Source organism: Branchiostoma lanceolatum, chromosome 10, assembly GCF_035083965.1.
Source record: "Branchiostoma lanceolatum isolate klBraLanc5 chromosome 10, klBraLanc5.hap2, whole genome shotgun sequence".
NCBI classification, from domain to species: domain Eukaryota; kingdom Metazoa; phylum Chordata; class Leptocardii; order Amphioxiformes; family Branchiostomatidae; genus Branchiostoma; species Branchiostoma lanceolatum.
Window position 1 is genome coordinate 14575757 of NC_089731.1, and position 24186 is coordinate 14599942.

General features: G+C 42.5%; 1 protein-coding gene across 1 annotated transcript; it reads right to left on the reverse strand.

The window, feature by feature from the left end:
- Positions 1-307: 307 nt before the first annotated feature.
- Positions 308-24120, reverse strand: LOC136442992 (uncharacterized). The gene is made up of 10 exons (XM_066440035.1): positions 23549-24120; positions 11569-11995; positions 10558-10599; positions 8996-9037; positions 8467-8604; positions 6663-6701; positions 5536-5592; positions 3574-3637; positions 1496-1542; positions 308-944 (listed from the first exon to the last, which is right to left on the reverse strand). The coding sequence occupies exons 1-10, from the start codon at positions 23693-23695 to the stop codon at positions 862-864; spliced, it is 1086 nt and encodes a 361-aa protein (XP_066296132.1). The 5' UTR covers positions 23696-24120; the 3' UTR covers positions 308-861.
- Positions 24121-24186: the final 66 nt, after the last annotated feature.

The following is a 24186-nucleotide window of genomic DNA, read 5'->3' on the forward strand; positions in this document are numbered from 1 at the left end:
TTGGATATATCCTTGACCATCAAATTTTATAAGATAAAAAGAAATATATGAATATGAAACACATGTTTTGAAAGATGATTTTAATTTGGATTTCCACCCTTCATAGTGATGTTACTATGCAATGCACTTTGCAGTTCAAATTTGTAATTGATTTACAAATATCAACATATGAAAACTTTGTACTAGTGTTCATACTTCTAGAACATACTGATTGTGACTATTATAATTGAAATTAAATGTACCTTCATGTCATGTAAATGATATATGTTGCAGTGAATTGATAACAAATGATTATGACTGAGGCAAATTAATTTGCAAATTAAAGACATTTTATTTTGTGACTCTGTAATGCATACACAGTTTGATGATTTTCCCAATTAAGTTCAAACAGATTAGTAAAACTCCTTGATCTTTACTAACTAGCAATAGTTCATGACCTTACGATGTAAAAACAAAGATAGCAATTCTAAACAAATATAAATCATAGATTAATCAAGATAAAGGAAAGAAAGTATCCATATTTCATCAAGTTTTTTAAAGTAGTTGTGAACAATGTTTTCACTACATTCCCATTTTATTTCAAGTACAATGTACCACATACCAAGGAGGTTTAGAATCAACCTCCTTGCACATACCAATAATTCTGTTACCCCCTCTTTCTAGCATGAAATGTGAACAAGTGTTAAAAACATGCACATGGAGAATGACTAGTCCAAAGATAGATAAGACATTTAAACATAACAGTGTCAACTGGGCCAAATACATGTAGAATGTGGGATTGGAAGCTGCCCTTAGAACTGGTAAGGTTAATTTATGTGTATTTGTTATCTTTCTGGTTTAAATTTTGCCGTGTAAATTAAATCAAGCTGTCTCTGCTCCTAAGCTGGGCCCGTCTCCCACACTGTAGTCTAATTCCGCTGCATCCAGCCAGCCTTCAAAGGTCTCTGCAAGACAAAATATCAATTTCAATATTTTAATTTTGATTTTTTATTCATATTTTTCAACTTAAAAGTTATCATGTTTTCATATAAGGAAAGGAACTCCATCTTGGCATGATGAATTATTATCTTCCTAAAAACACTTTCTATATCTATAAAAAAAATATGTAAGGCCTTTCAACTTTAGCAGTGACTACTCAAAAATTGCATTAGAAGTCAACGGTCATTTGGACTTTTTAAAGTTCTGCTTTAAAAGTTGCTTTTCGTAAGTTTCAGTTTTTACCTTGACTGTTATGACAGGTGGAAAGAGGGTCTGCATGGGGGGGGGGGGGGGGGGGGGTCCCCGACAAAGCTTTACGCTGAATTCAGAAGAACCCTTTATGTATTACCCTAAAATCAAAGAAGGCGACTACGCAAAATTTGGTCGCCTTGCTACAAATTGTGTGCCTCTCCCTACAAATTACGGGAAGTAAAAATATGCTGCCTACGCCTTACAGAAAAGAGCATGCGGGCCCTCGAGGAAAGGTGGAAAGCGTACAAGTGTGGATGGTACTAACCTACATTGTCTGCCACCACGCAGGTAACTCCTCCGTTTCGGCACTTGCTAAAACACAAAATATAACAGGTGAGAATGCCAGGTAATTTTCCTTTGGTTGCACATAACTCTGATAGTACCCAAGAATGCTATGCCTCAAATAGCCTTGGTACATACATTGTACACATTAGGTTATGCACACTCCCATACTTGCCCTCACCAACAAAGCATACTGTATAGCGGCATAAAGTAGAGAGGATGATACCCAGGCCATATCTTGAAACCCTTAAAGGCACCCAGAGCATTTTATGAGGCGTGAAAACTGTAAATATTTGAATTCTAGTTGCTGTAATCTTTATGAAATTGACATTTAATGCCACTGTTTACTACATTTGCGTGTGGATTTCTTATCAAAAGTGCTCAAAAGCAGCACAAAAATAAGCTAAATGGAGATATTTTAGTTTCACACCCCTAGTGTAAATAGACCGATACCATAGCCCCGCCCACCTCCGTCAAAACGTCTTAATGCAAAATCAAAACATAAAAATGCAAATATTTGACAGACATGCGGTCACTCTCTCATTGGTCGAACCGCTCATTGTGATGGTCAGTCAGGATCAGTCTATTAGGGCTTGGATTTTCTATCAGTTCTCACCACACAACGACATCGTATCTTTGCTCCTTTAATGTCGATATGTAATGGTATAGTGTTATTAAAACTTACTATGTGTAGGGATGACTAGAAATTGTTTTTTAAATTTTTTTATTTGAAGTTTCAAGCCTCATGAAATGTTCTGGATACCTTTATTAATAGATCAAACATCTTATGGTAAGTTTGGCAGTATTCTAAGATATCTATCTTGCTTTCTGATCTAAAGAACTCCTGAGAGGGGTGAAGACATTTTTATGTGGTGGCCCACTACACGCTGGGTAAGTGCAAAATCAGATCCAGCTGAAGAAAGCATTATGAGTAACCTTGAGTTTAGAAAGCAGAGCAGAGAGAACCAGTGAAACAGGTGCTGATTTGATTGGTGGAAAATTAATTACATCAGTCCAAATGTTACAAGTAGGAATGCCTGCTGCAAGGTTAACTAGTTAGACCTGAACTTTGTACATAAGTTTATTGGCCATTTTGACATTGGGATGGGAAAGTACTTTAATTTTGTGCAGACCATTTTTTCATTCAGTATGCCATGTGCACATGATAAATCTAGACAGCCTTGAATCCAGAGTCCTGCTACAAATTAGGCTACACACCTTGCTCTAATCTTTGGTCTGAACCATTGACCAGAGTGGTGACACCCCTATGTTCCGACCCCAATGTTCCCACACCCCTATGTTCCCGTGCTCGATCCCTAACCTAACCCTAGCATAGGGGTTCCATATTTTTTGGACCCCCATGGTGATTGTGGCCCCCTTCACATCTGCTTGGAATTTGCGTGACCTCAAAACTACGAAGGCCCACAGCGACATAAAATCCAATCCTGTTTTACAAACACATAGATACGTACATAAAGTTAACTGTTACGTATATCAACTTGCAACACTCCCCCCCCACCCCTGCTAAAACAATGTTTTAACACTGAGACTACCCCAAAGCCTTTCAGAAGCCATGATATTTTGGGCTTCTACAGGCTTGGGGTGTTGGTGTTCCAGATTTTGTTGACCCCCATGGAAATTTGGGACGGAACATAAAGGAGCAGGAACAAAAAAGCTGTCCCCAACATAGCACCGTATCATCCGCTTAATTGCACAACGGATTAACGCACGCTCCATTTAATTGCACCGAATCCCCAAATCCCAAACCGGTTCCCTTTCACTCCATTGTTAGTCACTCCGCATATCTGCACCGCGCATTGTCACCAATGCCGGAAAACTGCACCAAATTTGTTCAAACATCGTTGACAAGTTAACCAAAAAGGTGCGCTAAAATCGGCAAACGCGGTACAAATGAGCCGATAACTTCCTATGTAGAAGCACAATACTGAATATACTACTACAAGATCAACACAAATCACAAAGAAACTTGGTATTAAAATGCAATGGAAAAGATTTGAAGAGATGACACTGGTGATCGAAGTGCAGTTACGCATGACTTACCAAATGTGAGTGTTGAAACTGAAGAGCTGTTTGTTTCGGTAAGTCTGTCCTTCCACCATGCAACCTATGGTGGTGGGTTAGAGAGTTACCTTTCAGTACGTGCAGAGAGAGAGATGTGGGAAAGGAATATTTGGTTCTTATGCTACAACCTTGAAAACTTTTACTTGGCGGATGTTTTTTTAGTAAAGCCCCCCTCTCACTGGACCCGCGGCACGCTGGCGGCGTCGCTGCGGCCGATCAAATATTTAACAAAGCACTCAACGAATTTCACTACGACAAAAAACTAATCTTTTAAAGCTTTGTGTGTTTTGATGTCATTTTGGTCATATTTGTGCGTTTTGAATGATATTTCCATTATAAAGCCAAGGGTAAAGCCCCCCTCTCACTGGACCCGCGGCACGGCCGATCGAATTGACAAAGCACTCATTGCAACGATTTTCATCGACCAAAAAAACACAATCTTTTTAAGCTTTGTATGTTTTGTAGTCTTTTTGGTCATACTTATGCGTTTTGAATGATATTCTCATTATAAAGTCAAGGGTACCGGTAACACAAATCCAGTTTAGGACGCAGCGACGCCGCCAGCGTGCCGCCAGTCCAGTGAGACGTCGGTAAGGTAAATGTTTTCAAGGTTGTGGTATATCAAAGAACACCTTTCCTTTGATCCACCAACTTGATGAAGCTACTTACGGAAGAGAGAGAGAAAGATGTTGTTACATGGTAATGTAAAAAGACAAGAAGAACGTGGATCAAGAAAGATGTTGGAAAATGACTGAAAATGAAGAGAAAATTTCATGAATCCGTGAAACAGTGTAAAATACCAGGTAAATGTGTTAGGATTTTGTCACAATGGTGCATGTTGTATGAAACAAACGACATCTCTTAACGATCTTAACCGGTCGTATTCGATTTTAACCTGTTCTAAGAGATATTCTGTAACGCTGCACTCCATCCAAGTCTAAGTACTCAAAGTACACTCTTTGATAAAGAAAACATTAAAGTTCGGCCAAAATGACCTCATGATAGTACGTTAACCCCGTATTCGTGACCTTTGCCCTGTTGAAAGCCATATTTCTGGCCTAACACAACGAAGAGGGCTGTTCAGGTTTAAAAAAAGATCACTTTCAAGACCATTTGGAAGACATATACACGGCAAATGTAAATACGGACAGAGGAGGGGGCGAATTGCAAAGGTTCCATAGTGCCCTACCCTTTCCTTCAGAGACTACCTTTACGATCGACAAGAGGATTTGGAATGGGAACCATTCCAAGGCTTTTAGACTTCAACTTAGCCTCACGCCGTTAACTCTATGGTTCCTACAATGTGTTAAACCACTAGTGGCGAGTGCACTCAGAATTCAATGTTTCGTCCTCCAAAGAATTCTGTAGGTTTCGACTACACCTTCATCTTGAATGATCTTTGAAAAGAGGACTCAGAAAAACAAAATTGTGTATGAATGAAACTGAAGAAATCTTCGTTGTACAGCACCGATTTTCATAATCTCCAAGCAGATCTACACCGGGCGCGAAAATCGTATGTGCTAGCCAGAGAAGGTCGAGTCAGCCAGAGAGGGTCCAATCAGCCCGGTGTGGATCTGCTTGGAGATTACGATTTTCATACTTTTCTTTGGTGGCATCTGAGCGTCTTTTTTTAGCTGTTCGAAGAAGGTTAAGCCCCCCTCTTACTGGACCCGCGGCAGGCTGGCGGCGTTGCTGCAGCCGATCGAATTGAATTTCATCGACAAAAAAAAACGAATCTTTTTAAAGCTCTGTGTGTTTTGTTGTCTTTTTGGTCATACTTCTGGGGTTTGAATGATATTCCTATTTTAACGTCAAGGGTAACACAAATCCAGTTTAGGACACAGCGACGCCGCCAGCGTGCCGCGGGTCCAGTGAGAGGGGGGCTTAAGTGTACACCATGATCTGTTCGCGGACATGTTCTACCACTAGAGCTGACTTTACCTTTCCCGTCGTCTGTGGGGCCAGACCTGAGACGAAACTGCCGAGGACTTTCGTCATCTGCACAGAGAGAAAAATAACAAGACAGAAATTTCCTCTTTTTAATTCAAAATACCATTTACTGTTTTAGAATTACTGTCGAGATTCAGACGATCTTGTCCCATGGACTAATGTCTTTTAGATCGTCTGTAAAGTTGCAAAATTTGTAGTAAGATCTTTCGTTGTGTGAACGAACGGGTAAACGGTTGTTGGTGTTTCTTTTCTTTAGTGAAAATCAATAAGAAATCTGCAAAAGGAAAGTCAATGAGAATGCTGGAAAAGCAGTAATCTAGCTATTTTGATAATGACAACGTAAACAGGGTAAATTTTACTGATTTTGTTTTTACCTTCAGTTTGCATTCCTTCTTTTTTTCTTTCTTTTTTTTTTCACAACTTTATTCACCACCACAAATTTTTCAACCAAGAACAAGTAAATCTTACTGATGCTGTACCCAATTTGCTGTTTAATCACAGGGAAGTTACATACACGACTCCAACACACAAAAACCAACAACGAAAGCAGATGAGAAAGCTGTTACTAACCCTTCACTGCCTAAGGGGTTGGAAAATAAGTATGGTTTAAATCGCCATCCAAATTTTTGGTACCTTTTAATTTGATGCCACAATTTTGCATATTAAAGTGCCTAAAGCTACCTTTGTATATTGCTGCATAATAATCATATTAAAATGATTTCGAGAAGGGTTAATGTTGCCCCGTTTGGCAGTGGCGCACAGGCTTAGGCAGTGAACGGTTAACAGAGGGAGCTTGGATTAGGAAGATTGGGAATATGACATACATACCCTTAATCTTTTCACACTAGAGCGATTTCAAAATGCATGGCGTTTCTAGTTACGTTAGATTATTTGTATTTGATTGGAAGTTTACTAGATTGATTAAAGAATATATTGACGTCGAAAGTAAAGATTTTCAATTAATTTAATGAATAAGTCATTTAAGAATTAAACTTTTGAGTAAGGGATAGGATATGGTAAGTTTGTATTGAGTGTTAAAAGGTAATTTGGACTTGTTGGCATGCGATTATTGCACGCACAACAAGAAAGGAAAATAAACAAAATTCGGCGAAATTTACCGTCGGATTCGTTTTCAGAATCGCTTCCATCCGCCTCTCCTATTCGAATAGAAATAACATACAGTCATATAATCTGGTATCAGAGAACTTGCTAGCAATCTGGCTGTGCAACAGTACTTTACTACTCTCCAAGCAGAGGAGTGGTTCCGGCTGGTTTTTGACGTGTTCTAGGCGTTTTTGTCGGGCTTTCTAATATTTTTTTTTGTCTCTTCAAACCCCAAACTTCAAACCCCAAACCGGAACCCCTCCTCTGCTTGGAGAGTGGTACTTTACAGCAGCGAACTCACGACATCTTTGAATATGGAACTGTTGCAGCACCAGACTTAAACTATATTCTATAGAAGACCAATCCAGAACTGTCTATAGCTACAATCTACTTTGAGCCAAGACATCTAACCTACACTTCACGATATGAAAGGTAAGGAAAACTTTAAAAGACGAAATAGAAGAAATAATTTTTCTTCAGTAAAACATGCGTGACCATCGATACCAGTGATTTTGAATGTGCTTACAACATCTTGAACAATTTAGATACACGAACATGCTAAAACCATTAGATATTTTTGAATTTGACAATTTTGAATTTTAGACCTCGAGACAAGACTCTGGGGCTACTTTTTAAAGGCAACCAAAGCAATATTAGGGCCCAAAATGGAGGTAAAAAATGCTTACATCTTAATGGTAGTGACATTTACTAACACTATTTAGCACATTTGTGAAATAACTTCATACTTTTAGCATTTCAAAACCGTGCAAAAACTTGCCGTACGATGATTCCCTTAGTTTCGTGAGCTTACAAAAACTCCGGCCACGATTTTCAGTGAGTTCTCACATCACAACGACGTCGTATTTTTACATGATTGACGTCGCTATACATTGTGATAGTGTTGTCTAAACTAATCATATATAGAAATGACTCAAAATCCGATTTTCGGGCCCTAATATTGCTTGGGTTTCTTTTAATAATGTGAGGATCAGGAAGTTTTGAATTACTTGAACATAGGGGACGCAAATGCCACATGAATAAGCCACGAACAAAAAGGACGTGGTAATGTCACAAGTACAGTACACAACACACAGGGGTAGCGGTTTCATTCCGATGACATTTAGAAATACATCTTCAATTTTTTGCATGAAAGTTCATCTGAGTTGGTAAAATACATAAAGAGAAATAATCTCTTCTCCAACTCAAAAAACTTCCCTCGCCGGAATTTTCGACCTTCACTCGGTCTTCATCAGCTATTTGACCCAAGTGCTGCGGACACGTGATTACGCACGTGTGACGTCAGCACTGGGTCAAAGGTTGTCGGAAGTCGGTACCGTCCCCCGTCCCGGTTGAAGACCGAGTGATTCGGTCGAAAATTCCGGCGAGTGAATTTTTTTTACTTGGAGAACAGTTCATTTCTCATTATCTTCAATTTTTGTAAAACAAATGTTGCATCCTTTTTCCCTTTTGTTTCTTAGCTATAGTCGAGAGTTGCTTTATGCAAAATTACCAGAAAAAATATGCAAAATTACCTGTCTGTTAGAAATGCCATTTTCTAACTTTTCAGAAATTTTCTTACGTAAACCACGATTTCTGACGATCAATTTTCGTACTCTGTCACCGAAATTCGTGCCTGATTTTGGCCTTCCAGGTAATTTTTTCTCATGTCCAATCAGTTTCTTTCCCAGGTTGTACAGTCTAAAATAGACAGAAATGCATAATGTTGGTTTAAGAAAAGGGGATAGAACAAGAGCGCACTACGAGTTTTCTTGGGAATATGGCAATGGAAAAAAGAAGAATCGTTCCGTGTGACGTTACCTTGCCCCTTGATACAGATGCCTGCGTTAGGGATGTCGCTGTTGGGGTCTCCCTGATTGGTAATGTGACAGACGTACCCATGAGGACATTCGAGTGGTAGGTCGTTCGGTGAGGCCGTGGTCGTGCTACATGTCTCAACTGTAGAATAGAGAGATTATATTGTATCAGTGTGAATAATTATATAATAAGTTAGTGTTCCCTTTTCCTTTTGGGCATGAGTTTTCACATAAAGATTCATATATTTTTGCCGCAATTGTAACGTTCTCGAAAGTCTAGTACTACGAGTCATACCTGTGGAATAGATAAATTCTATTGTATCGGTGTGAATAATTTGTGTACCCTTGCATATAGCTTTGAGCATGCGTTTTCAAATAAAGATTCATATATTTTTGCCGCAACTGCAGCGTTCTCGAAAGTCTAAATTGTCCGAAGAAAATATTGCATAACGTTCTGAAAGAAACTATGTTAGACAAAGTGATGGTGCTAGATTCTAAATATTAGACAGTAGACATGCTGTATATTTACGTGCCTCCCATAACTTCTTCTGGCTCGGCCACCAACCAAGCATAACCTGCAATAAAGAGAAACAGAGATAATTAGAAAACATCATAATTTACCTAAATTACTAGTACTGTTAGAGATCTTTGTTTTCAATGAGTCGTCATAGTGTGTGATGATAGTATATGGTTAACATTTGGCTATTTTCAAATAGAGTGAATAGTATGCCAAGGGAGTCGGCTACGGAGAGAGGGTCCAATATGCCATTTGGCCAATTTCTACTATTTTTCCAGCCATCCGCGGAGCCTGGTAGAAGCTGGAAAGAGTACAAATTGGCCAAATAGACAGATAACAAACTAGAGGATGTAGCAAACTGTATTTACCGGCTGGCCAACTCCTTTAGTATGTTTATCTGTCTATTTGGCCGATTTCTACTCTTTCCAGCCACGTTTGGTATTCACTACCGTGCGACCCGGCCGTCTGGGGTGTTTAGATAGGAGTCATAAGACTCATAACACGACCCGAGGTCGGGCAGCGGGCATGAGAACGCATCAGGCGGTCTGAAACATATACAGTCCTCGGACGACCTCGTCGGATGTTATCTTGACCGCCGCAAGGCTGTCCGTAATGAAGCAAGCAGGGGACATTCAGCTCGAGTTTTGTTGATAGATTAGAACCTCCGGGTAAGACTCTAAAGCCCCCCTCTCACTGGATCGGACCCGCGGCACGCTGGCGGCGTCGCTGCGGCCGATCGAATTGACAAAGCACTCAGCGAATTTCATCGACAAAAAAACGAATCTTTTTAAGCTTTGTGTGTTTTGTTGTCTTTTTGGTCATACTTTGAATGATGTTCCTATCATAAAGTCAAGGGTAACACAAATCCAGTTTAGGACGCAGCGACGCCGCCAGCGTGCCGCGGGTCCAGTGAGAGGGGGTTTAAGACCTTCTAACTGACAAGGGTATCGGCTTCAAGAAATGTGACCCTGCCTCTGGACCAAGAAGCCGTGAGGTCGAATCCCGACTGTGTCGCTCACCGGACATGCACGCTCCTGGAAAGGGTTGCAGCCCTTAGCCGTGGTCCACAGTTTATTGCGCTTGTCGAAAAGAACTGAGACATTTTCCTTGGTACAATTAATGGACCTGTGAATACTGTCTTCTCTGTTACGACCAGTGAAAGAATAGTTTTCAGTGAGCTGAACTGGTTCGAGATCACTTTCACTGTAACTGTGTGGCATTTGTGAATCTGATATTACGTTAAGCCCCCTTCTCACTGGACCCGCGGCACGTTGGCGGCGTCGCTGCGCCCTAAACTGGATTTGTGTTACCCTTGACTTTGTAAAGGGAGTAGCATTCAAAACGTACAAATATGACCAAAAAGACAACAAAGCACACAAAGCTTAAAAAGATTCGTTTTTGTCGATGAAATCGGTTGAGTGCTTTGTCAATTCGATCGGCCGCAGCGACGCCGCCAGCGTGCCGCGGGTCCAGTGAGGGGGGGGGGGCTTAAGTGTGTTTTGCTCGCTTTGAATTGAAGGACCTTGAAGATGTTATGATGTATAAAGACAGTGAACTAGATAAAACGCAGCTTCTTACCTGCGCTTCTCTGTGGACTCGGTTGTTCGAGCCAGTCCAACACTGCGGATGAATACAACAATGCAACATCCGGTTAGAGAAAAACGTGGAAAAAAAGATGGATAGATTGCTACCAGAACAAAATAGTCTAATATGAAATTACAACCAGTTGATAGCGCAAGGATACAGATATTGTAAAACATCAAAATGAAAGAAGTGTCTGTGAGATGGAGAATGATATTCAACAGGCGAATAGTCCCTTAAGACATATTGTACTGAAGGCTCAGGGCCTACGTAACCGGGTAAAAACGTCTATTACTAACTTAGCCTCTACCAGGCTCCACAGGTCGCTGGAAAAATAGTACAAATTCGCCAAATAGACAGATAACATACCAGAGGAGTTAGCTAGCCAGGGAGTACAGTTTGCGACCTAGGTATGTTATCTGTCTATTTGGCGAATTTCTATTATTTTTACAGCGACCTGTGTAGCCTGGTGGAGGCTATTAGTAATTAACCGACCGACCGACCGACCGGCCAACCAGTCAGTCATCAGTTAGTTAACCTTTGCACCCTTTAGTCTATCGGTAAGCTAGCCATACTCGTATATGTACTCTCCAAGCAGAGGTTAGGCTCCAGCTTGTTTTTGACGTCTTTTAGGCGTTTTTGTGGAGCTTTCTATCATATCTATTTTTTTTCAGGTTTTGTTTTTGTCTGATAGTGAAGAAATTCCTTTCAAACCAGAAAGCACCTAAAGAGACGTAAAAAAACAAGCCGGGGCCTAACCTCTGCTTGAAGAGTACATATCAACTGTGTCTTTTTTATCGACGAGAAATCCATACGAAAGCCCAAAACGACAAAGAGAAATAACTTCTTCAGGCCATTTCCAATATTTCTAACCCATCTTCCAACCCTTTCAAACCTATTGAGGCATGAATCCAATTGCGCCGTGGTATTAAAGAAGGCCCAAAACGACAATGATAAAGGGCTTCTTCAGGCCATTTCCAACCCTTCCAAACCCAAACCATGACTCACCTGCAGGAGGTGGCACGGCGTCGAGACAGGTGAACACACAGCCGTTAAAACAGCATCTTCTCTCCGCGCCGCACGTCGAGTCGGACACGCACTTGGCCTGCTGACACACCCTCCGCCGGAGCTTGTTCACCGTCAGCGGCGGCGGACACCGGTACTCATCCCCGCCCACTTCCAGCGGTTCTCCCCGGCCATCTCCCGCCACCTTCCGCGTCGGCCCGTCCACGACCTTCCGAAGGCTCTCTGGCACAGGAAAGCGGTCGTCGTCTGGGTAGAAGGCTTTCCGATTGAGAAGTCTGTGTCTCTGTGACTCGGGCTCCACACGGACGAAGGCGCGGTTAGGTTTAACCCTTCTATGCTGAGGACGGCCCCTGTGTGGATGGGACTCCTGGCTGTGCGTTGGTCTACTATGCTCTTCACGGGGTCTGACCTAAAAACAATCGATGTAAAATTCTTAAAAGTTTGACCATGTAAATAGGTAAATGTATCAAAGAATGTTTAGCCATTAGAACTAGTAGTGTAAGTAATAAATCAGGCAAATACATCAAATAATGTTTTGACCCTACAACTAGTAGTTTAAGTGATACGTCAGATTCGACATATTGAATTATCCATGTACTTGTAACTGTTACGTAGCTTGGTTAATTCTTTTATATCCAATAATTTTCCAATCGTTTGTTTGCATGTATAGTTGTAGACCTTACGAAAGTCGCTGTACTTTTGTTGTGTCAATAAAGATTGCAATACTATGTATCTGGGTCTGAATACATTTTTGTCTACTACATGTTACGTTCAAACTCAATGGTTTTTCGACCTTGTCACATCTAGCTTGAAATTACAGCACATCATCGATTTGATCAAAAATACACGCAGGTGTGTACGTGTACACAGTATAGTAAGAATTTGTGGACCTGTCCCCTTTATTTACCATTCGTTGAATACAGTTTGTGTTAACACCTTCAATACAGCCCAATTTTGTGCAGATGAGACATGATTATCCTTCTTTCCTAGGCTAACTAGTCTCTGCAAAACTCTACAAGACTTTATTTGATTTCAACAGAAAGATTGAGTTTGGCCCCATGGGTTCTGAAAGAGACCCTAGAGAAAAGAGCTAGCTATAGCGACACACAATTCCTGAACAAAACGAGCGACCCGAAAAAAGGGCCCAGCACGTGGTCGTCGCCACATCGTCTCAGCGATAGAGAAGGGACGTGAAACTTCCACGCTCCATTTAAACTTGACTTTCAGCCCATTGTTGGAGTGCTGAAAGGTTGCAAATGATGAATCTATCTGGGCACTGTTATGTGAAGTTCTTCCACGGTCTTTCTGGCACTATTCTTCCAAGTCTGGGTGAGCTAGACAAGCCGCTTTGAACACAAATGATCACAAATGTCCCTTCTTATGCTAGGGTCACATTTCCTAACCGGGGCCCGGCCGGGCTGTTTGCGGAAACGAAAAATCATAGTGTATGTCAATAAATTTGCACAAGCTATGCTCTTCGCTAATTTTGCGTACGTTTTGTGCTTTGGTTGTCTTTTTATATCCTAATTTTCTTTCCCAAAGACTGCCCAGCCGGGCCCCGGATTGGAAATGTGACCCCAGCATTAAAGGGTAATTGCTTCCCACCTATGTCTATAATGTCTGGGTTTCAGAAGAGCCTAACGTCTAAATTCCACCGGTGGTTGTGAAGCCTGTCTTTGACCTGGAGTTGTCAACGCGTCGCCAAGACAAGGCCTCGAGTATGGCTCACTTACGCCCTAATGGGAGGAGCTTGTCTGCCCTCCTCCCAAGTGGTAGAAAAGACATCAAACGGAAAGTGTTGAGGTCAAGACTCAGTGCCCCCCTTGTCACACACTTGTGGCATACACAAACTTGAACCCCTCAAACGCCGGTGTCTTTAAGGTAACACGATACTCTGTCAAGAAACGTTTAGAAGAAACTAGTTTTTAAAAACACCTATTTATGAATCTTTAGGGTGATCCCTTCAGTTAACTGAGTAACTGATTTCTAAGGGAGCCCTTAGTTCACGTGTGTTTATCACAGTTCAAGAGAAGGAACCCTTTGTAATTGCCTGCTAGTTTGGAGTTGTCAACTGTCCCGTTTTCTGTGATGTTTGAGAATCGATGTTCTACTTTCCCCAGTCTGTATGTGACGTCTCTGACCTGATACCGCCAAGTTCTGTCCAAGATTGATCACTAGAACACCGCCCTGAAGGACTTCTATAGCATACATCACACATGTGAAGGGGGACTTCCATATTTCACCCGTAAAGTGTGATAGAAAATCCAGACAAACGTCGCCTTCTCTGGGAGGACATGTAGAAAGCCTTGCGAGCTGTCTTGATGCATGGTTTCTATTCATGGTCCTCCTTTCACAAAGCCTGGGTGCCATCCTAGGATCCTATAGGGGAGAGCTATCTACCAATCATAAATCGTGATCATAGCTTGTCCAGAACGGAGATATCAACCCCGGAAGCTCAGCTGCAGTACCAGGGAAAGTCGCCAAAATCAAATTTTCGGCTTTTGTCACAACCTACCAACACACCAAATATATGAAACCAATCCATCCAGCCGTTCTTGAGTTATCGTTTTCACACACACACACACACACACACACACACACACACACACACACACACACACACACACACACACACACACACACACACACACACACACACACGCGCGCGCGCGCACGCACGCACGCGCACACGCGCACACGCGCACACACGCTGTGGAAATATAACCTTCATGACATTTCGTGGAGGTAACTGACTATGCTGAAACCCAGGCTACTTCAGACCTGATAACCTCCTTGTTCAGACGTATCAGATCCAACCCATTTATTTTCTCCATAAAAGCGTCCTCTTAAAAACGATTTATCACGAGTATTTTGAACGACTGTGGCTGCGGTCTTCGATTCCCAGCAACCAGCACATGGCTTGATATGATGGCATGAGTATACTGTAAATGCAGAAATGTTTGCGGTGGTTTTATGTTCGCGGTTTTCGCGGCGACCGTTTCACCGCGAACTTAAAGCCACCGCGAACATTTTTGTCCAATGCTGTTGCAGTATGTGACTATAGCACTGCCGCTAAATTAAAACCACCGCAAACATCTCCATTTTCGCCTTAGCGCGAAATCAAAACCATGCGAACTTAAATGTATTTACAGAAGTCCCTTCAGAGCAGTGTTTCCTCGCCTTGAGGTTTGTAACGGAGGTCTTTGATGAAATCGTAAAGAGAGCTGTACTTGAACTGTGGAATTTGGCGAAATCGTAAAGCACGGCTTAAGAGACAACTGTTCCCACGAAGTAGCAGAATAACAAATTAAGTGGGCAGATGTCATGCCGGTGGTAAGGCTTTCAATTCACCGACGTTTTAAAACTTGGACGGACGTCAAGGGACATTCCGTTTAAATTCTAAAGCTTGGAGGGACGTCAAGGGACGTTCCGTTTCAATTCTAAAACTTGGAGGGACGTCAAGGGACGTTCCGTTTCAATTTTAAAACTTGTAGGGACGTCAAGGGACGTTCCGTTTCAATTTTAAAACTTGGAGGGACGTCAAGGGACGTTCCGTTTCAATTCTAAAACTTGGAGGGACGTCAAGGGACGCTCCGTTTCAATTTTAAAACTTGGAGGGACGTCAAGGGACGTTCCGTTTCAATTTTAAAACTTGGAGGGACGTCAAGGAACGTTTCGTTCTAATTCACCGACGTTTTAAAACTTGTAGGGACGTCAAGGGACGTTCCGTTTCAATTTCAAAACTTAGAGGGCCCTCAAGGGACATTCCGTTTCAATCCACCGACGTTTAAAACTTGGAGGGACGTCTCTAGGGACGTTTCGTTATGGGTGTATGGGGTCAGTACGACAGGGAAGTACTTCAAGCGTTGAAGACCATACGTATGTCGTCGAGGGAATAACCTTTAAGGACCTTTAAGCTAGGGCTGTCTGGGCAGATGGAGAAAAAAAAAACAAAAAAAAAACGTATAGAACTCGGAAGTCCTAATTAACCAGAATGCATCTTTAATTGACTACCAGATTTCGATCCGTTGCTGGAAAAATAGTAGAATTTGGCGAGGTGAGTTAGTCGGATATGCAACAAATGGAAATGGACAAACCTGTAGTCCAACGACCGACCAAGCCCTCTAATATGATAACCCCCCTTTTATTTTGGCCAATGTCTACATTTGTAGTCCACCGAGAGGTCTGGTAGAGACTACATTTTATAGCAGTTTTAGTCTATTTCTGTAAATGCATTGTAAGTTCGTGTTTTTTTTCGCGCTAAGGTGAAAATGGAGTGTTTGTGGTGGTTTTAAGTTTGCGGCAGCGCTATAGTCACATTGGACAAAAATTTCGCGGTGGTTTTAAGTTCGCGGTGAAACGGTCGCCGCGAAAACCGCGAACATAAAACCACCGCGAACATTTCTGCATTTGAGCTGTTCTTTAACACTGTTAACGCTTAGAAAGCACAGCTTATTCTTGTCCTGTAGCCTGTCTATGTCGTCTGCTACTTTCTCGATAAATCGCCCTCCACCCCCTTCTCCCTCTTCGGCGTGTCACTCGACGACTCGCGAAAGTAAATGTCAGCGAACAAAGCCGTTCCACCTATACAAGCAGCGACTCGAACAGAAGGCCGGGCGGAGAAAGAAGCGGCCTTGTCCCCCTCCTCTGGGACGACAGAGGCACTCCTGACGGGTCGTCATGGCAACGGAGATTAATGGTCTACGGAAATGACCCGGGGAACGAGTTGGTCGTCTGGTCGCCCAGGTGCTTTTCTTTTAGGGACGAAAAATTCTATTGGGTTCGACAGTTGACCTGGATACGTAGTAAACTGTGCGTGTTCTTTCTTAGAGTTGGAACCCATGGTAGGTGGTATACTGGTCCAGAAAAGTCGTTTCCACTAAAAGTCTCACGAATAAAGGATCGACAAAAGCTTCCAACTACCTTGGTGAATGCGACTTTTTAAGTAAGTAAGTGCGCCCAATTTAAGACAAAAAGTGTTTCAACTTTTTTAGAGTTGAACCCCACAGTAGGTGGAATACTGGTCAAGAAAAGACATTTCTGTGCAACAGTCTTTTGTTAACACCCTCACGAATAAAGGACAAAAGTTTCCAACTCCCTTGGTTGATGCGACTTTAAGATAACGGTACGCCCAATGTTAAGGCAAAAAGAAACAGTGTTTCTCGTATAAAGGACTTTGAACCTATGCCTTGTTCTAAATAAATGGCCCTTTCAGATAGAGTGTCGAGCTCTGTTATATACAACAAAGACATTGATGGCAAAGGGTAGACGGTTTTGAGTATAGTAACTTTTCTCGGTCGTCAAAGTGTTTGGGTCGAGTTTATCCAGAAGACAGCACTGAGGGATAATACAGTATGTCCTCTCCATTTCTGTCGTTTCCCACTTGTTATCTGCTCCCTACCCTATCTATGATAGCTTATTTGCGACCTAATTTGCGACCTAAAACTGGCAACGTGACAATTCTAGATAACCCTTCACCCAAACATAGGGTGGTTTAAAAATGCTCAAGGTCTTGACCTCTGAAAGGACTTAAGTTACTTGACAAAGATTAAACACAAGGTAAGAGCCTTTTCGACAAGCTAGGGCCGGGCTGACAGAAAAAGGATATGTAGAGTAAATCTCCTTGGTAGAGAAGACCCTCCTTCATTGGTTGTAAAGAAGGCTTGTCATAGCCTCCATAGCAGGCTCTCTGGGGCCTTTTGGGGGCTTATGATACACTTTTGCTGATGATTTCTTTATAAGCCCCCCCCCCCCCCCAAAGGCCCAAAGAGCCTGCTATGGAGGCTGTCTTGTCATTCCATTCCTAACAATCCACCCTGAAGGCTTAAGAAAAACTTTTTTTAACCTCCTAGGAAATGTTAGGAATTTTTATAAGTACAACATGACGTCACAACTATGTGTCTCTGCGCATTGATGGCCATTTTGGCCGAGGGCCAATAAAACTTAATTACACCTCACGACAATGTGTTCTCAATCCCAAGTGTTTAAATAAGCGGTCTATAAATCTAATATAGGGCGTATTCACGTGACGTCATCGCCCCTGCCCTCCGTGGGCGGCCATGTTGGTGCTCACCCTGCAGCGAAGTTTCTCGGTGTCCTACGGTCTCTAAATTTCCAAGGAATGCGAAGTCGTTATGATCGGGAAAGTTCGACGTTGAAAGACCCCCAGTTTACGAACGTATCTCAAGCAACGACTACACGGTGCCGCGACTGTGTTACACAACGGGCCTGTAATTTGCTTTTCGACCAGATACAAAAGGTTTCCATACACGTGCACTCACGCTGATTCTCAAACTTCAACTATTTAGATCCGCTGTTCGTATGTCAGAAATCCACTTTTGTTTCAGTCGTTAGTCCCTTCGTATGTTCCCTCACCTACACGAGAAACGCCAAACCAATCTTACTGTTACCCGATCAGTGTGTGCTTTATCAGTCCCAATCCAACATCTGACCACGAGGCAAAACACCATGATTGTGAGACAAACGTTTCGAAGGGAAATTGTGAATGGCGTAGAAAACATCTGCTATTTATACGGAGAGTTCCATAGGGCTCCACTATAAAGTGAGCAACAAAATGGCCGCCAGTGCTCGTTGTTAGGGGGAGGGTCACGTGACTGAATACGCCCTATAGACCCGGTATGTAAAACCTACCCGAGAGAGCTACCGGCCCATGCGTTCGTCCGACAGGAAATACGGCCAATAGGCCCACATCCTAATATTTACCAGATTAGCCGTCTGTATTTGATAAGCCCATTTGTCCATATTCATTATTATCGTAAGTGATCAAAAGATGTCGTGGTCAAAACATTAGGATAATGTGGAAGGTAGCTGGTGTTTTCCTGGTCATATACATTTCATACATATGCAAATATATAGGTTTTGACCTTAGAACTAGTGTACATGTAGTATAACTAAATTATAAGTTATACGTTAAACTCGACATGCTGAATTACCCATATACATGTACGTATGCCAATTCTTTTGTATCCACTTGTTTGTTTGCATTTGTGCTTGTAGAAGATCTTCCGAAAGTCTTTGTAGTTCTGTTGTGTCAATAAAGGTTCTTGTGTTATAACGGTCGTCTAATACAAATACAGACACGAAGTGCAGAATGAATATGATATGACAATAGCACAGCCCAATACGTGCACAAATCGGCAGGTAGAATATCAAAGACTTTGGGCTGACAAATAAGATGTCAAACACTCTGTCACAAAAACTCCCAGCTTTCACCGCCAGTCACGATCTACAGACAACCAATATCGGCATTACGTCATTGCGTTCCCCCAGGTGCACCCCTTGCAAATGTCGTCTGCTCTGAACTAGACCCAAGGCAAACATGGCGGGAATCCTGAGTGGGTGCACATGAAAAAGTTTACGATATTCTGTCAGAAAACATTACCAATTTCTACCCCAATATCTGCTTGGAGATTATTTGAGTCCCATTTTATGATTCAAACAGGCGTTACGTCATCGCGTTCCCTCAGGTGCACCCCTTACAAATGTCGTCTGCCCTGAAATAGACCCAAGGCAAACATGGCGGGAATCCTGAGTGTGTGCACATGAAAAAAGTTAACGATATTCTGTCAGAAAACATTACGATTTTCTACCCCAATATCTGCTTGGAGATTATTTGAGTCCCTTCTTTATGATTCAAACAGGCATTACGTCATCGCGTTTCCTCAGGTGCACCCCTCACAAATGTCGTCTGCCCTGAACTAGACCCAAGGTAAACATGGCGGGAATACTGAGTGGGTGCACCTGAAAAATGTTTACGATATTCTGTCAGAAAACATTACGATTTTCTACCCCAATTTCTGCTTGGAGATTATGTGAGTCCCATTTTATTATTCAAACAGGTATTACGTCATCGCGTTCCCTCAGGTACACCCTTACAAATGTCGTCTGCCCTGAACTAGACCCAGGGCAAACATGGCGGGAATCCTGAGTGGGTGCACCTGAAAAAAGTTAACGATATTCTGTCAGAAAACATTACGATTTTCTACCCCAACATCTGCTTGGAGATTATGTGAGTCCCATTTTATGATTCAAACAGGTATTACGTCATCGCGTTACCACAGGTGCACCCCTTACAAATGTCGTCTGCGCTGACCTAGACCCAGGGCAAACATGGCGGGAATCCTGAGTGGGTGGGCGGCGAGGGGACCCTAAGTTCGGGGGCACACTTCGTCCTTAACAACAGACAAATGGGGAAACAAACAATTATAGCTCTGACAGGGCGTTATAAATTGTGAGGGGAGAACCACTAGACATGGTAGAATTTAGCATGAGCCATTTTCGTGTCTTTTTGACGCATTTTTCAGTCCAAACTTGTCCTCACTTGTGAATGGTTCATTTGAAGTCAGAGAATGCTGAGCTCGAACGAGTAAGTGTGAGAGTGAGTAGTGCAATCTCCAAGCAGATATTGGGCGTAGAAAGTTGTAACGTTTTCTGATTTTCATGCTGTTTTTTCTTACTCCATACCTGTCAGGAAAAATGACACATGCATCATGAGAAAAGGTTACGATATTCTGTCAGAAAACGTTACGATTTTCTACCCCCAATATCTGCTTGGAGATTCTGTGAGTCCTTTTTATGATCCAAACAGTATCTTCGCTCTTACACTTGTTTATTATGTGCAGATCGAACATGTAACGTTACCAGAACCATTAAAGGAAACCCAAGCAATATATTAGGGCCCGAAAATCGGATTGTGAAAGTCAATTTAGTAATTTCTATACATGATTAGTTCAAACAATACTATCACAATGTATAGCACCGTCCATCATGCAAAAATACGACGCCGTTGTAATGTGAGAACTCACTGAAAATCGTCGCCGGGGTTTTTGTAGGCTCGCGAAACCTAGGGAATTGTCATACTCATACGGCACGTTTTTTGCGGTTTTAAAATGCTCTTGAAAAGTATGAAGTTATCATGCCAATGTGCTAAATCATACTAGTGTTGGTAAATTTCACTACCATAAAGATTTCAGCATCTTTTTTTATTTCCATATTTTGTGCCCTAATATTGCTTAGCTTGCCTTTAAATGAAGCCATTAATTACTTCGTCTTCTTCAGAATGAAATACAGTGTTGAGTGAAGGCTGACCCATGTTTCTGCGGTCATTACAACCCACTGTGGCATGAATGTGTTGGAGGCGTGACCTCAGCATGGGTGGAATGGCACCACAACTATATATAACCGCACGGGATGGCGTGTTCAGCTGTAGAACAACATCTATAACGTCTACAACTACATTTACAACGTCTACAACTACACATATAACGTCTACAATAACATCTACATTTTAGGGGCATATTAAAGCTGCAAAATTCTAAATTTCGCGCAATTCTTCTAGATCTGTTTTCACACTTCATTTGTGAATATACCATGATTACCATCGTACGAAATGGCGTCAGATCCTTACATATCCGCGAACATGAGACACGGTGATCCGGAACCTAAGAAGTTGGAACTTGGAAATGTCGAATTGGAGCAGCCTTTCACAATTCAACATTTCCAAGTTCACAACACATTAAATACAATTCTGGAGTGATGTGGCTAAGTTGTGGCAGGCTGAGGGACATTCACATATTGGGGCTTAATGTACCACTTTCATATGCAGGTTTAATGCAGCTAAACTGGAGTTGTGTTTACTAAATACAATATAAATATACAGCCCCGTATTCGTTCGGATTCTGTCGGATCTTAGGTTCCGGATCACCGTGTCCGATATGCTCGGCTATGTCAGGATCTGAGGCCATATCGTGCAGGATACTTGTAACAGATCACAAATTCATACTACTGAAAAGTCGTTGAATCAATGTTCTAAATCAGTTTTGCCTTTAGCTTTATCTGTACAACAATAGTGGATAGCCAGCTTATGAAGGGAACTACTGTCTCTACATATCTAACTTGGTAGTTGGTATAATATACAGATAAGCCCCGTATGTTCTAGACCCACTAATTTGATGCATTTTCACTCATGACAAAACAATTCCAAACATCCACCGCCTAGTACGATCCTATATTGAATCCCAAGTGCCTGCCGATAACCCTTTGCTTACATTGTTAGCTAAACGCAATCACAGCTTTTGGAAGGAAAGCCTCTAATGATGCAGATGGCTTAAATTAGCTTCCCTTTGTTTTGACTTGCGGTACAGATAACCCACCGACCCCTGTAAAAATGACGGAACACCGTTTTAAATAGGAGGCACATGGTGACATAGTCACGTCAAGCATTGCCAAATATTAGCTCAAGGAGTGTAAACCTACCCGGTTATTCACACAAATGTCACAGATAGGGATGTGCAAATCTTACTTAGTGCTCCGAGCTTCTTGCAAACCTTAGCTGTTATGCCAGCCCCTATCTTTACCACAGGAGGGCATTAAAGAATGGAGGACGGATTGCGAATGTCATCTGATATGGACTGAGCCCTGATATCTCAAAGGAAACACATTCTTAGCGTTTTCCTCAAAGATTAAAGTATTCCTTATCTTAAGTGTTAAATCTTAGCGTCTCTAAGTGTGATATGTACTGTAGGTTCCGTGAGTAAAGAAACCGAAGCCACAAAGACGTTCTCATAAGGACTCCAAAGAAACAACTGTCATCATGCATAGTAGGGCGTCTTCCTTGAGACCTTCCACAAAGATTAAAGTATTCCTTATCTTAAGTGTTAAATCTTAGCGTCTCTAAGTGTGGTGTGTACTGTAGGTTTCGTGAGTAAAGAAACCGAAGCCACAAAGACGTTCTTATAAGGACTCCAAAGAAACAACTGTCACCATGCATAGTAGGACAGCGGTATGGAAGAGGCACATATTGAATGATATCTGGGCTCAAAATCTGCGAGGTTTGTTTGTTTTCGCGTGTTAGGGGATCAGTGGTCCTTTAGGAGAAGGACAGATAGGCGAAAAGTGTCGTCTGTCATTCTGTCAAACAACACCCACCGTTGTCAATCGGGCGAGAAAAAACAACAACAGGCAAATCCCAAACCGATGTTTGTGTGTTTTTGTGTATCTCCAAGTAGATGTGGGGGTTTGGTTCATTTCTGTTCGATCTTTGGATATTGTCATTCTTGTATAACACCGAAAAAGGTTATTACAACCTTTAGAAGTTTAGTTGGGACGTACAAAAAACTAAATCTTCTGTAAATCTTCGCTAGCGAGGCCAAGCCATGATGATGACAAAAAACTATAGCCGTAACCACAAACTGCTTCGACGAAACCGCCCTTCGCTAGCTCACTCTCTTTCGGATCCCTTGTTGTTCTGAGTTTCCGTTGAAAACGCGACTAGAACTCTAGCCTGAGTACCAGCCTCCGTAGTGACAGCTGGCTCAATTCTTGTCGCTTGCTAACCACGGAAGCGACATGCAAGAATTGAGCCAGCGGTCACTACGGAGGCTAGTACTCAAGCTACTAGGACTCAGGACTAAAAAATCTAAGTTCCCAACACACATACCTAACCTGTTATCGGTGGGAGATCCTGACTGTCCACAGTGTGTGTCAGGTTATTGACCCAAACGGTGGCGTTTGTAAGACGCCTCCCTAATTGTCTTCGTTTGACTTAATTACTGCGTACTGAGATTCGTGTTGGGTGATTGACATCTTATTGTAACCAGAAAATTATAATATTACTGAAGAGACATGTACCATACGCTGTAGATACTTCATAGGATTTTATGACGCTGTCAATGTAAACGGAGAGGGTGCAAACATAGATGTTTGGCTTGATATATAACGGTACACAGTATGCTTTACAGTGACTTGGTGTTATAGACTGACAGTCATGATTTCAGCAGACGACAGTACGAATGCCATACTGTCGTCCTGTTCCCGTGCTAATAGAATATGTAGCATGTAAAAAGGATAACTATTCTTACTGTACGAATACCCCCCCCCCTCCCACACACACACACACAATTCCCCGAGGCATAATACCGACAGGTGCATAATAGAACCTTACCTCTTTCCTGTCCGGCCTTCTCCTATGTTGAGCAGACACCGTGGACATGACCATGAGAAATCCCAGGAGGAACAGAACAAGAACTCGGGGGGTCGGGAAGAACATCCCCGGGCCCCGGGGCGGACGGACGGGCATTGCTGCGGGCATCCCTGAAGGAATTCGCGAGGGCCCCCGCGAGCTACACGGACACTCCAAAGTACTTGAGATAAGGCGCTAAAGGTGGAGTGCTTCGCTGACTGAGGGTCGATCTGGCCAACATGACCCAGTTCCTAGGAGCCGGAGTACAGCAGTGGACGGACAAGCCACCGGCAGTCGGCTGTGGTTGTCCGGTTACCCGTCCCGCCTGTGGCCGACTCGTGCCGTTATAATCCCCGGACGTACGCTGTCAGACCGTCGGTAACTCCCCACGGTCCAGCCGCCCGACAGAGTCCGGTTGATACCCGTGACGACCAGCCTTCCGTGCCCTGTCCTCTCTGCAATAGGCACACACACCCGACAAGGCTTCCGTGTCATGTGAGCTACTCAAACACGTGCCCGCTATTTGCTTGGGTGTTTCTCAGCCCGAGATAGGGGACCGCAGAACTCCGACCTCGTCGCTGTGGTAACGAAACAAGTGGGACAAAATTATCCCTTTACGG